A 15,090-nucleotide genomic window follows, 5' to 3' on the forward strand; every position below is an offset into this window, starting at 1 on the left:
ACTATTCTCTCCCCCATAGACTTCAATGCCGTAACCATTCTTATTAGAATGCAAAATTTGGAAACAAGTAGGAACACATTTGAGCTTAACAGATAAGTAACAGAGTCAGTAGTTTAAAAAACAGATTAATTATGAGTATATGCATTTGGGTAGAGCTTAAATACAATTTTAAAGCCATGAGACTAGATAATACCATTGAAATAGTGGATGAATATAGACACAAGGCAAGAGGTACAAGGGCCACAATGCAGGATACTTTAACATTTAGAATGTTATCATGGTCACACTGCTTTCCAGAAGGATAAAGCAAGATTCAGATCTGTTATTCAAAGGGCCACTGTATCAGAGTCAAGTTGACAACACCTAAGAGCAACATAAGAAGTATGCAATCGTCTTCATGATTATCTGCTATGCATCAGAGAGCTGGGCAATGACCAAGGGAAACAAAAGAAGAATTAATGCCTTTGATTATGGTGTTAGAAAAGAGTATTGAACATAGCATAGACTGTCAAGAGAACTAACAGGTCTGTTCTGGAGAAGGTGAAAAAAAGCTGCTCCTTGGAGGCAAAGAATTTTTGAGATTCCACCTCACTTACTTTGAGCATGTAGTCAGGAACCAGTCTTTGGAGAAGGTTATCATGCTTGGACAGCACAGGAGAGGAAGACACCAGATAAGATGGATTGACACAGTAAATGGGGTAATTAAAGTCGGTGTATCAGAGACAATGACATTGCCTCAGGATAGAGCAGGGTTCAGAGCTATTGTGCATAAGGATACTATGAATCCTAGTCAACTCAGTGGCACATAACAACAGTAACCAGCCACTCTATATCCCTTGCTATTATTGAGCATATTTTTTGTTCTTGTGCTATATTAAAAATTTGGGCATCATCTTCGTTCATTTGACTTATTAAAATTATTTTTGGAGTCTATTTAAAATTTGGTTATGGCAAAAATAAACTTTTTGTATACTTATTAGTATATTTCTACTTTATCTTCTGGATATTTCTATATATTTTGCTCATTTTTCTCTCTAGGAATCATGTTTCTTTCTGTTTTAGAAAATCATTGTACTTTTAACATTTATTGTAAATATGTTATATCATTTTTATGGGCTTTTTCTTCATTGTGAGAGCTTTTACATTTTCAGTCAAATCTATTAAGCAGTTCTGTTGTTTTTTATTCCTTTACATTAATCTTTATAATGTGTAGTTAAGTATATTCATGTATTTCCTTTTCAATAGTATATGATTTCTTATTTTCCCTATTTAATTGTAGTCCTTATTATATTTTTATTAGGTGATGTGATAAGATTCTCCTTAGTTATTTCCTATAAATTTATTATACATATTAACACATCGTTAGGTATCATTGGAGTTGGCCCTGACCCATTGCAATCTTACAGACAACGGAACAAAGTCATGCCTTATCTTATGCTATATTCGAAATCTCTGCTATAAAGATGCCTCTATGCATCTCATTTGAGTGTCTTCTCCTTCCATCACTCTCCACTTTTCCAAGTGTTAATATATTAAATATATAATTTCGTATCTTATTATAGCAGTACATTATTTATATTAAGTAACAGAACAATGAAATCTTTATGTTATGTCCTTGAATTTATATTCTTATACATATTGAAGTCTGGATCTGAAATATCTAATCCTCTCTTTGTTTTAATTGTGAATTCTTACATCCATATCTACTAATTTATTATTGTAGTTTTTTAATGTTCCTAATTTTAAAAAATATTATTACTTTGCATATAATTATTCATATTCATTGTATTATGTACATGTACTTTGTGTTTTGCATAATCTTTTATATACATTATAATTTATATAATTGCTATTGCTCTATGCCTATTATTGTGCTTAAATTCGAACACACTCATTCCCACCACTCCACTCACAGAATCAATCCATCTCATCGAGAGTCTTCCTCTCCTTTGCCGCCCCTCCATTCTGCCAAACATGATGTCCTTCTCCAAGGACCAGTCCCTCCTTGCAACATGCCCAAAGTATGTCAGACGAATCTTCAGAATCCTTGACTCCAAGGAGCATTCTGGCTTCACCCTCTCCAGAACAAAGCTGTTTGTTATCCTAGCAGTCCATGGTATATTCAACACTCTTCTCCAGCACCACAGATCAAAGGTATCAAGTCTCTTTCTATCATCCCTATTCACTGTCCAATTCTCTGATAAATAGCACGTAATTGCAAAGACAATAGACTGGATCAGGCACACCTTAGTCTCCAGCCTGACGTCGTTGCTCTTAAGTGTTCTTGAGAGGTCCTTCACAGCTGACTTTCCCAATTCAATTCGTTTCCTGATTTCCTGGCTGCTGTTACCAAGAGTGTTGACTGTAGAACCAAGTAAACTAAAATTGTTAATTATCTCAATCTCTTCACCATCCATACTGATGTTGCCAATTGGTCCAGTGGGGAGAATCTTCAATCCATATTGAATACTGCAGTCCTTGACCTTCTACAGCAAGCTCTTCAGGTCCTCCTCAGTTTCAGGAAGGAGAGTTGTGTCATCCACATAACGCAGGTTGTTGATGATTCTTCCACCAATCCTGATGCCACATTTCTCCTGGTATAGCCCAGCATCTCAGATGATGTGTTCTGCATACAAATTGAAAAGGTATGGAGACAAAATACATCCCTGATGAACCCCCTTCCTGGTTTTGAACCATCCAATGTCTCCCTGCTCTGTTCTGACAACTGCCTCTTGGTCCAAGTATAGGTTTTGAATTAGCACAAACAAATGTTCTGGGATTCCCATTCTTCTCAGAGTCAGCCATAGCTTGTTGTGATCCACACAGTCAAAAGCCTTTGTAGTCAATGAAGCACAGATAGACATTCTTCTGGTATTCTCTGCTTTCTGCCAAGATCCATCTAACATTAGCTATAATATTCCTAGTACCACGACCTCTTCTAAAATCGGCCTGCACATCTGGCAGTTCTCTGTTGACATATTGTCTAAACGTTTTTGGGTAATTTTCAGCAGAATCTTGCTTGCATGTGATATCAATGATATTGTTCAATAATTTCCACACTCTGTTGGGTCACCTTTCTTTGGAATGGGAACAAATATCAATCTCTTCCAGTCAGTTGGCCAGCCGGCTGTCCTCCATATTTCCTGGCACAACTTAAGTGAGCACATCCAGGACAGTGTCTGTTTGTTGAAATAAATCAATTTGTGTGCTATCAACTCCTGGAGCTTTGTTTTTTGCCAATTCCTTCAGAGCACCTTGAACTTCCTCCTTCATCACCATAGGTTCTTGTCCACATGGTATTTCATGAAATTCCTCTGTGTCAGCCAATTCCTTCTGATACAGTGATCCTGTGTACTCTTTCCATCTTCCTTTGATACTTCTGGATCATTTAACATTCTATCCAAACTACCCTTAAGTATTGCCACCGGTGGCTTGAATTTGTTGTTCAACTCCTTCAGTTTAAGAAACTCAGAGCAAGTCTGGCCCTTCTGATTTTCTGACTCCAGCTGCCTGCACATTTCATTATAGTATCTTGCTTTGTCATCCTGAGCTACCTTTTGAAATTTTCTGTTCAGATCTTTGAGTTCTTCCTTTAGATTTGGCTTCTCGGCGCTCTAATGCAATACTCAAAAGTCTCATCTGACATCCATCTAGTTTTGGAATTTTTCTGTTAGAGAAATGAATTCCGAAAGCATGTTGTCTTCTTCTGCAGTTGTCAGATTCTTTTCTAAAACCCAGAAATAGATGTCAATTTTTGGTTTTTTGTGCAGTCTAACTTATGGCTTACAATAAAAAATGAGCTTCTAAATTCATTCTAATTGAGATGCAATTAGAGAGTATCCCCTAAATTCCATTCAGGGTCCAGAATTTGACATATTTCTTTTTCTTCTATTATTCTCTTTATTTACAGTATTGTTACTATTAGTTGTTACAGTCTTGTGTGTGAATTTTCATAGGATGCTAGAAGAAACCAGTACTTGCAAAGGTAATTTGCCATCATTAAAACAGTTTTCTGTTTGTTTGTCTTTTTAATTTTATTTTATTAATTTTAATGAACATTTACAGAGATTTTTTATTTCCATTCATATATTGTTGTACTTTTCTCCCTGCCTGCCGCTCCCCTCCAGTTGGCTCTTCTCTTTGAAAGTAAAAGAAAGATTCCTTTATTGCTATACAATCTCCCTCACCCCCCCACCCCATGCCCCAAGTACACTCCACTATGCAACTCTGTTTTATGGGCTTTTTTGGCAGCCTAGTGGTAAGAAGCTGTAGTGTCAAACTAAAGGCATGTGGTTCAAACACGCCAGCTCTTCCATGGAAGAAAGAGAACATTTTCTCCCATGTGATTTGTAGCCTCTGAAGACTCAACTGCAGGGTCAGCTATGAGTCAATCTGACTTGATGGTATGTAATAACAACGGTATGTGTTATAGACACAAAACTTCCATATTGTTCACAAGTATTTAAATTTGCTTTTCCTACTAGACAAAAATACTAAGGATTCCACACTGGAGCACATTCATGTTTTTTGGTTTGGGATTATTTTTTTTAAAAAATTCAAATGCCAATTTGTCTTACTATTTAAACTATTTTGGAACTAGTTCGCAGTTCTGCTTTATTCTTAAGAGCTCTGGTCACAAAGCCCATAGCTGCTAACTAAAAGGATGCTTGACTCTTTGAACAGAGGGGGTTGCATTCAAATCTATCAGCATTTCTGTGGAGGAAGGATGGACAGTCTTCTCCTGTTGCAATTTACAACCTCCAAGACCCCAAGGACAGTCACAATGAGTTAGACTTGACTTAAAGGTTGTTGATTGCCGTCGAGTGGAGCACTACTTATTGTGACCCTATAAACAAAAGACCTGAAGCCTTTCTTTAACTATTGTTTCTCAGAGTTCATAGAGTTTCCAGAGATTTTCTTTTTTATGTTATCTTTCCTTTTGTTTTTCCTATTATTCCATTTTCCCTAAATATGCTACTAATCTGAATTCTATGATCACAAATAACAGATGAGCAAACAAAACAACATACTTATAGCAAAAATTATCCACTGCCATTGAGTTTGGTGGTGGCAGGAATTCAGACTTTGGTAGCTAACCGTAGGACAATAGTAAATAACTGCCTAAATTTAAGATGATAGTAATGGTTGCCTAAGTTTGTTGTTGCTGTGCATTGTTGAGTCAGAAGCTATCCAGTGCTGACCCTCCAGAGGGTTTTCAGAGGCAGTAAACTACATGGAAGGCAGCTGCTGGATTCAAACCATGTATCTTTGCGCTGGAAGTTCAATTCTTTCCTACTTAGCCGGCCAGGCTCCCTGCCTAAGTTTAGGATGATCATAAAAGTTGCCTATGCAAAGTTCATTAACCTGATTGATTAGCTAGCTGTGAGACTATTCTACTGGGAACTAAGGAATTGTGATCAAGTCACTCTGTCATGAAAAAAACCTGATAAATCACTTAAAGAAGGAACCATCAGCAAGAAAGCTAATAAGTACTTAAGTAAAGTAAGTAAAACAGGATTTCATCAGAGCTCACAGGAAGAGACACCTTGGAACAAAACAACCTTGTCAAGATCCCTGGACATTCCCCTCTGGGACCCTTCCCACATTTCTTCACCTTACCTACTCACTTTTAAAAGCCTGGCTTGATGCTGAAATGTCAGAAAGTTAACTTTAAGATATCCATGCCATCCATTTTCTCTCAGATCACTAGCCTCTAAATAAAGTGCATTAGAAAGAGTCAATCTTTGTCTCTACTCAACTGGTTCCTAGTGACAGACAAATACCATCTTTCTCCAGTTACAAGTGGATTCTGGTAAATAGTGAGTTTCATTGTCACAAAGTCAGAACTGACTCATGACCTTTAGGGAGTGAGGACTGTGTGTGAGGGGGGGTTTAGAGGCTATAAATCATGTGGGAAGAGATTGTCTATTTTTTGTCCATGGATCTGAACCACCAGAGAGGCATTGCCTTTTGGTAAGTGGCACAAGCCCGTGTTGTTGTTGTTAAATGTCATCAAGTCAAGTATAGCTCATAGTGGCCCTCTTCATGCTATTTTTGTGTACCGCTGAGTTGGAAATGACCCATAGCTGCCCCTCTGGTGCATTTTCAGAGACAGTTAATCACACAGGAGGAAACTGTCCATCCTTCTCACTTGGAGTAGATGGTAGCCTCGAATCTCGTGCCTTCAGGATTGTAGCACAGCTTCTTGCCACTAGGCCACAGGGACTCAGAAATTGTTCTCTACCAAAAGACATGTTCTAGTGTTCACAGAATCATTGTGAGTCATACTGCACTTGATGGCACTACCACCACCAACAACAAAAGACATGGGGTTAAGTTCTGGCGGCATATTGTTGTTGAATACCAGAGTCTGAACCAGCCCAAGCTGACCCTCCACTAAGTTTCAGAGGCTGTTAATTTGCATGGGAGGAAATCGCCAATTCCCTGTAACTTGTGCTGCTAACTCAAAATTTTAGCATCTCTGGCAGTCCAAATCTATCAGTGGTTTTGTGAGAGACAGATGGAGCCTTCCTGTTGAGATTTAGTCTTAGAATCTTGCTGGAGGGTGGCTCTGAGTCAGAACCAACTTGACGGCAGTAAGATTGAGTTGATATGACATGTGTACTTACAGACACACTCTAAGGCAAGGTATTATACCCTAACTACATCATGAGTCAGGTAATTGATAGAACCTTCAAGAAGCAGCATGAAGAAAATCTAGTCAGCTTCAGAACAAATCCAGTATCTGAGAATATATGCCAAAAGCATTAAAAAAAATATTGCCATTTACTGGAACTATTGCTTAGACCTTGAATCAGATTCTTTGTTATTATATTAAAGGTAATTACCCCACTATTTAACAGATGTTTTCTATCAGCTACCATGCAATCCCACTGCATTTTCTGGAAGGAAAAGATCTAGTTGAGAGAGTAATTGCCCTAGGAAATGACTGCTTCTTCTTCTCAGTTTCATTTACTTTAGATTTCAAAAGACAAGCAGCATTTGGACACTTAAATGGTTCCGATCATCTTGATTTTAAGAAAAAATGTTGTTCCTTCTTTGGATTTGCTTCCTATTTATCATATAAATGCCCCAGGTATAACTTAATCAAGTTCCATGGAAATGTAATTTCCATGTTAAGTGGTCATTCAACTAGAAGAGTCAGATTGTATTTTGTAAATATGTTGAAGAAGTGGAAATCTAACCCCTTCTTTTTACATATACATACCCAAGATTTTAATTTGCAGTATTATTGAAGACTTTTCGCACTCAGCTGTTCTATTTGCTCTTTACTTCTCTAATCTCTCCTCAGTCACCAGCCCTTAACATTACCTGCTCTGGCTTCCAGCTTTTCCTATTTCTATAAAGTTCTTCTAACCAGACACCTATTTGGCACATTTTGCTCTTTCTCTTGGACCCTGAATGATGCTTGCTGATCAGGTCTTAAAGAAAAGTCACAAAACCACATCATAAAAATTAAAAGAAAAACAAAGCATGCTGTGGAAAAAATGGCAAAGAAGGTCATATAAGGGTTATCATTTATAAAAAAAATCAGTTCCTAAAAAATCACATTTTCAACTGATACTTATAAAAGAAACTAGCTCAAGACCAGATTTCTTCTAACACACTCATGTGCAAGCACTATTTTTTCAAGGATGATAAAAATGGGTCTCACAAACGTTGAGCATGTTGCCAGAAGCTACTAGTCCTTGGAAAAACACATTATTCTGGAAATGGTAGAGGGTCAGATAAAGAGGAAGATCCTCCACCAGACGGACCGACACAGTGATTGTAGCAATGGCTCCACACACTCCAGAGATCATGAGGTTGGCACAGGGTAGGGCAAGGCTCAGGTCTGCTGTTCATAGCATTGCTAGGAGTCATAGTCGACTCAATGGCACCAAACAGCAACAGCAACAACAGCATATTTCATATGAATCAGCTCAGTGTGGGAAGTGAAATTCCTTCCCCCCAATTTAGTTTTGTTTTTTGTGAGGAGGACCTGGCTTCCTCTTTGACCCAAATATGAGATACACATGAAAAAAAATAAAGATTTTGTAAAAAAACAGGGCTCAACTTAGAAATGTAAAATGAATAAGGAGATAGATGTACATCTTATATATTTGTTTAAGGCAAAGGGGAAAATAAAGACCTGTAAGTTGCCTTATGCAATGTTTGACATAGAAGGGAGACATTGAAATGCATGATTATATATTTATATACATTAGGAAATGTTTGTTTTTTAATTATAAATGGAAAAAAATCAAAGGAGAAATAAAGAATAAAATCTACAACTGACAGCATTCTGACGTTTAGGGGATTGTAGTAAATGACTGAGTACTAATGAAAGCATTTTAAGAAAATGAAGTAATTAGCTGTTTGCAGGAAAAACACTTTTAAATTGAGTGTGATGACTGGTACTGATTGATGATTAATGCTTGGGTGTTGGCACCTTCCAAGCATTCAATAAATATGATTGATTGATATGCCACTTAGGAAATATAGAGTAACATTTACAGAGCAATTATACAAGATAATGTGAGTAGGCAAGCTACATACATCTGAAGAACCTGTAGAAGTGGAAGATAAATAAATAAATAATAAGTCATACCTTCTCTGTGTCAATGCCTTTTGACATGGACCATGTAGAGACAATATAATCCATGACTCGCTCACTAAGGCCTTTGGGGACTTGATAGAGTTTCAGAAAATCCCGTACATTATTCAGCATCTCATGGTATCGATTGGTATTGGCATACATTTGCTGGAAAATTGTGGTAACATTTCCAAAAATAGTTGCATAAAGAAGAGCTGAAAGAGAGAAAACAATTAAAATAAAACAAGTATCCCAGGAAGAAGTAAATGATACAAATATGGGCCAATTAGACAAATAGACATTGATATCTTTATAAGCAAGTGAGTTTAATGTATGCCAAATTCACAAAGAGAATCTGGTACCTGAAACATGCTCAGTAAATATTAGTTCAGCCTGATAACCAGAATTTCATGAGCATGCCTCAATCTAGTTAATGTGGTAAAACTTAAAAGATGTTCATATATTTCACGAATAATCAGATAATCTACAGTGACATTTTTCCTAAGGAAAGTCTCATCTTATGATTAAAGTGTTCTTTTCCCCCCTTACAGCCGTTAGCATTTTAATGAAGTCTAATAAATTTAAATTTTCCATGAATTGATGATCCCATTTAGAGATGCATGCCCCTTGCTTGCTCCTCCCATCTTTTGGACTTCTTCCCTGCTTGTAAGCATTTTTGACAGAACATCGAAAATAAAGGAAAGTGGACACAAATTAAAGCATTCCTATTTATACGGTTTTGGAGATAATCAGGGTTGAAATTAATAGCAAAAATAATGCTCTGAGAATGCCTGAGAATGCCAATTATGAAACTCACTCCAGTCTCTCTGTGATTATAAGTTGTTTGATTTCATCACTTTAATTAAGAACAAAGTCATCTTGCTGACCACTGTTATTCATCCACAGGGGCGTATGATGGGAAAATGGCTTTTAAATGCCTATGACTCTCTTTAGCTCCAATTTACCAATTCTTTCTCCAGATCTAGTCAGGCTATTAATGCTGACCTGATTTTGCAAAAGCTTTTGAAATTGTAGTTTAGCTCACACTGTCAGCACACCAAAATCTCATCATGGCTTCATTCCCTTGTTAACATTATGCTATTTTGAAGAAATGAAAACTAAGGTCACTGCCATCATGACAGTTTCATCTCATTACAACCTTCTCTTGGAGCTCTGGTAGCCTAGACGTAAAGATGTTTGTTTATAACTCAAAGGCATGCAGTTCAAGACCACAAGCTGCTCCACGGAGAAAAATGGATAACCTCTTCTCATGTGATTTATAGCCTCTGAAAACTCACTGGAAGGTCAGTTATAACTCAGTTCTGATTGAGTGTTACAAAACACAAATAACAACACTGAGTTTCAAAGGTCATAAATCTTAATGGGAGCAGATGACTGCATTTTTCACACACAAAACAAATTGTGTATTTGAACTATGGAGTTTTAAGCGAGCCACCCAATATATAACCTACTTGTTGAGTACCACTGAGTAAGAAGTGACCCTTAGCAGTAAATCACATGAAAAGAGATTGCTTAGTCTTCTCCTGTGGAACAACTCGTGGATTTGAACCTCATGCCTTTGGGATTGTAGCATAGCTCTTTACTACTAGGCACCAGAGCTCACTCATAACCCACCAGGCCTCCAGATTTCCTTGAAGAACACAACATGTCCCTGAATATTTAATAAATACAGTTTTCAGGAAGTTCAAGAGCATTTCATGAAAAAGTAGGTTATTAAACAATGAACACTTATATCACACCGTCAACAAGCATTTGAAAAAGTATTACACATTCACCAGGCATTTAAACAAGGTACAGAGAGGTTCATTCTTCACTTTCATCAACCAAATCGCAGTTGATGGAATCATAAAAATATCTTCTACAGAAAATCATAAAAATATCTTCTACAAAAAATCATAAAAATAAATTTTATAGAAAATCATTTATTTCTGCAAAAACCAAATGATAAAATATTAGTATCCTCTGAGTACAACAAATTACATTTTCACCCTACAGAGTTACTGTTTCATAAGCATTTAGTCAGCTTTTTGGCTGTTGTTTCATTTTCACCATTATTTAGGAGTTTTGATGTCAGTGCAGGATGCTTAAAAAAATATACAATGTAGTGTTAAAACTGAGTAGGAGGAATATGATACTGATAATTCCCAAAGGGATCTTTAAAGCTTTGACTATTTATCATTTAAAATTAAATAAAACATGTAATCACAGGCAGCACGTCTATCCCATTATTGTTTGTTATTAAGCACCATGCACATGTAATGTATAAACAAAGCAAAACCATAGAAAAACCATAACAAATATGAAAGTTCACACTTTTAGAAGTAGAATTTATATTTTCAAAGTAATAAGTGTTTTAGAGGTTAATGGGATAATGCTGCAATGAGTCATTTTAATAGTGCCTAGCTATTACATGTTACCAATAAATATCACAGAACTACCGATTATTTTGACAAGCTCAACTTGTTTGGCTTCCTAAAATGCTTGGAATATGCTGGATTTGCCAAAAATGCCTTTTAGTTTAACAAATCACCATATATTTAATCTTCTAAGTTACATTAATATGCACACAAACGACATCCTTTTCATATTAAAGTTAAGCTAAATATAAAAAAAACAACTTTCTATGTAACGAAAGTTAGTAGCACTAATGAACTAAGGATGCAATCAACACCTTATTAAGTTTGGCATATTACAAAGACATCCACCATGGTCTTCCACTGTTTCCATAAATGTTGTATACCAGACTGAGTCTTTGTGACTAAACGAAATTATTAGTTAAGAGGTTTACCTATGTCTTTTAAATATATTCTTATATTTTAGGGGATATGTATAATTCTATGAAATTTTATCATATGCATCGACATTATAATTATTACTACCCAGTCAGTCCCCAAGTCTAGGTACATTTCTGCTTACAAGCACGTCTGGCTCATGATTAGTTATAGAACAGACCACTGTAATTCACTGTGTTTTCAATGGCTGTTTTCTGGACTTAGATTGCCAGGCCTTTCTTCCTCGTTCATCTTAGTCTGCAATTTTCTTAAAACCAGTCCAATATCATTGAAAAACAGAAGACATCACCGAGAAGTTTGGTTACTGAGCATGGATAGCACTGGCCAGGAACATGAGAACTCTACCACAAATCACTACTGCACTCATGGAATATAGGTAGATTCTAATAATATGTGTATTTAATAAAAATGAGAAGCTACTCCTTAATAGTATTTTCTTTTTATTTAATTATTATTAAATGAATAACATTCCAGAAAGGACATTAAGAATAAAGCAAGTCACTTAACCTCTGTAGGCCAGTGTTTCTTCATTTGAAAATAGATTTAGTACTAATGTGTTCACAAAGAAGTTGTGTTAAATAGGAAAAATCCATAAGAAACAATTGAAAGTTCAGTAAGAAGCAAGTGGCATATATTAAAAATAGGCCTAATCTCTGATTTCAACCAGTTGTTAGTTGTTGTTAGGTGCCGTCAAGTGGAGTATGAGTCATACTGACCCAATGAACAACAGATCTGAACTCTGTCCTATCCTGTGCCATCCTTACACTTCCTGACACATTGGAGCAAATTGTGGCAATCACAATGTCGATCCACCTAGTTTAGGGTTTTCTCTTTTTCTGACCCTGTATCTTTCTGAGCATCATGTCCCTCTCCAAGAAATAGTCCCTCCTATCAACCTATGTGAAGTATGAAGCTAAGCCTCTGGCTTATATACCCTCTGGCTGCACCCTCTAGTTTGTTCTTTTGGCAGTGCATGGGATGTTGAGTACTCTTCTCCAACACCACAACTCAATGGCATAAATTCTTCTTCTGTCATGTTAAGAGAAAGACCATATCCTGAATCAGACAGACCTTAGTCCTCAAACTGAAATCATTACTCCTCAAAAATTTGGAGAGATTTCTAACTACACACTTTCCCAGTGCAATAGATCTCTTGATTTCCTGACTGTTGGTACCAAAGGTACTACTTGTGGATCCACGTTAAGGTGAAGTTGTCAATGACTTCAATCTTCTCCATCTATCATGGTATTGCCTTTTGGTCTAGCAGTACAGGTCTTTGTTTTCTTGACATTGAGATGCAATCCATATTGAAGGCTGTATTCTTTGCTCTTCTGCAACAAGTGCCTTAAGTCCTCTTCACTTTCAACAAACAGGTTATGTCATCTGCATAAAACAGGTTATTGATGAGTCTCCCTCCAATCTTGATGCCTCATTCCTCTTCAAAGAGTCCAACTTCTCGAATAATTTGTTTAGCATACAGATTGAATAGGTATGGAAAGAGAATAATCCTGATGCACTCCCTTCTTAATTTTAAATAATGTAGTGATTGTTTTATTCATACAACAGCCTTCTGATCTAGGTATAGGTTTCACATGACCACAACTAAATTCTCTGGGATTCCCATTATTCTCAATGTTATCCATAACTTGCTATGACCCACAGCATCAAATGCCTTTGCATAGAAAATAAAACACAAATAGACCTTCTGGTTTTCTTTCCTTTCAATCAGAATAATTTGACATCAGCAATTATTTCCCTGGTGCCCCAAACTCTTCTAAATCTTGACAGTTCCTAACTTCTGGCAGTTCCCTGCAGTAGTATTTTTCTTGCATGGGACATTAATGACATTGTTTGATGGTTTCCATAGTCTCATTCTATCAGATCATCTTTCTTGGGAATGGGAACAAATATGGACATGTTTCAATCCATTGGCCAGACTGCTGTCCTCTAAATTTTCTGGCATAAACTGGTGAATGCATCCAAGGCTGCATCTGTTAACTGGAACAAGTCAATTGGTATCCTTTCAATTCCTTGGGGACTTCTTTTCTGTCAATGTCTTCAATGCAGCTTCCACTTCTTCATTACAATTGGCTCCTTCTCATATGGTACTTCATGAAAATTTTTAGTGTCAGTCACTTCTTTTTGATACAGTAATTCTGTGTATTCTCTTCATTTTCTTTTGATGTTTTCTGGGTCATTCAATAAATTGCCCACAGCACCTTTGAATGGTATGGCTGGAGGCTTAAATTTGTTTTTCAGTCTCTCAGTTTAAGAAATGCAGAGTGAGTTTCCCCTTTTTATTCAGTTCCAGGTCTGTGCACATTCCATTCTAATACTTTGTCTTTTCAAACTGCCATTTGAAATCTTCTGTTCAATACTTTGACATATGTTTTGTTTTGGCTTCTTGACACTCTAGTGAATTTTTAGAGTCTTTTCTGACATCAGTTTTAATTTTTTCGTTCTCCTCTGTCTTTGTAATGACCTTTTGCTTTCTTCATAATGATGATATCCTTGATATCACCCCACAGCTCATCTGGTCTTAGATCATTGGTGTTCAATACTTCAGATTTATTCTCAAAATCCAGGTGGAATAGATTCAAGATCATATTTTGATTCTCACAGAATTCTTTTCATTTTCTGCAGCCTCAGTTTAAATTTTCACATGAGTAAGTGATGATCTGATCCACAGTCCACTCCTGGCCTAGTTTTGCGTGCCGATACCTAGCTTCCGCAATGATTCCTTCCACAGATATAGTCAATCTTATTCCTATACCGTCCATCAGGTGAGCTCCATAAGTAAAGTTGCCATTTTCATCTTTTATAAAAGGTATTTGCAATAAATAAATCATTGAAAACAAACAATTCATTCTATTTCCAGTCTCTTTCTATCACCAAGCCCGTATTTTCTAACTACTATCACCAAGCCCGTATTTTCTAAGTACTAATTGTTCTTCACTGTTTCCAACTTTTGTATTTTCATCACCAATTATCATTAACACATTTTGAATGCATATTTGGTCAATTTCAGATTGCAAGATCTGGTAAAACTTTCAATTTCTTCTTCTTTGGCTCTAAATGTAAGAGGGTATTTCATAATAATAGTTGTATTAACAGATCTTCCTTGTATCCATATGGATAATATATTTTCACTCACACATTGTATTTTAGGATAGAACTTCAAATTTTTTTATTATGAATGCAACACCATTCTTCTGTCTTTCATGCCAAGCATGGTACAACAATATGATTATCTGATTCAAAGTGGCCAAAGCTAGTCCATCTTATCTCATTACGTGTAATATGTCAATATTAATGAATTCTATTTAATTCTTCACAATTTCTAGTTTTCCAGTAGTCAAGCTACATACATTCCATGTTCCAATTATTAAAGGATGTTTATTATATTTTGCCTCATTTTGACAGACTTCCAGTCTAGGCTCTAGCACTATTACTGTAACCATTAATGTTGCTTTACTCTTCATAAGGGTTTTCAGAGTCATGTTATTATGAAGTATATTGACATTCCCAGACCAGCAACATACAAGCAAGAGCCTATGGTGATGAAAGAAGTTCAGGCTGCTTTGAAGGAAATGGCAAAAAATAAGGCTCCAGGAATACATGGTATAACAATTGACATAATTCAGCTAACAGATGCTGCCCTGGACGTGCTCACCAAGTTGT

General features: G+C 36.4%; 1 protein-coding gene across 2 annotated transcripts in view; it reads right to left on the reverse strand.

Moving 5' to 3' along the window:
• The window catches only part of KCNH5 (potassium voltage-gated channel, subfamily H (eag-related), member 5), a 591,159-nt gene that overhangs the window by 228,537 nt on the left and 347,532 nt on the right, over positions 1-15,090 (reverse strand). For both annotated transcript variants that reach the window (XM_006891790.1, XM_006891789.1), the window contains exon 8: positions 8,612-8,811. In XM_006891790.1, coding sequence (XP_006891852.1) covers positions 8,612-8,811 — 200 coding nt within the window. The remainder of the gene's footprint in view (positions 1-8,611; positions 8,812-15,090) is intronic.

Source organism: Elephantulus edwardii, unplaced genomic scaffold (assembly GCF_000299155.1).
Source record: "Elephantulus edwardii isolate Elephantulus edwardi_28Jun2011 unplaced genomic scaffold, EleEdw1.0 scaffold00104, whole genome shotgun sequence".
NCBI lineage: Eukaryota > Metazoa > Chordata > Mammalia > Macroscelidea > Macroscelididae > Elephantulus > Elephantulus edwardii.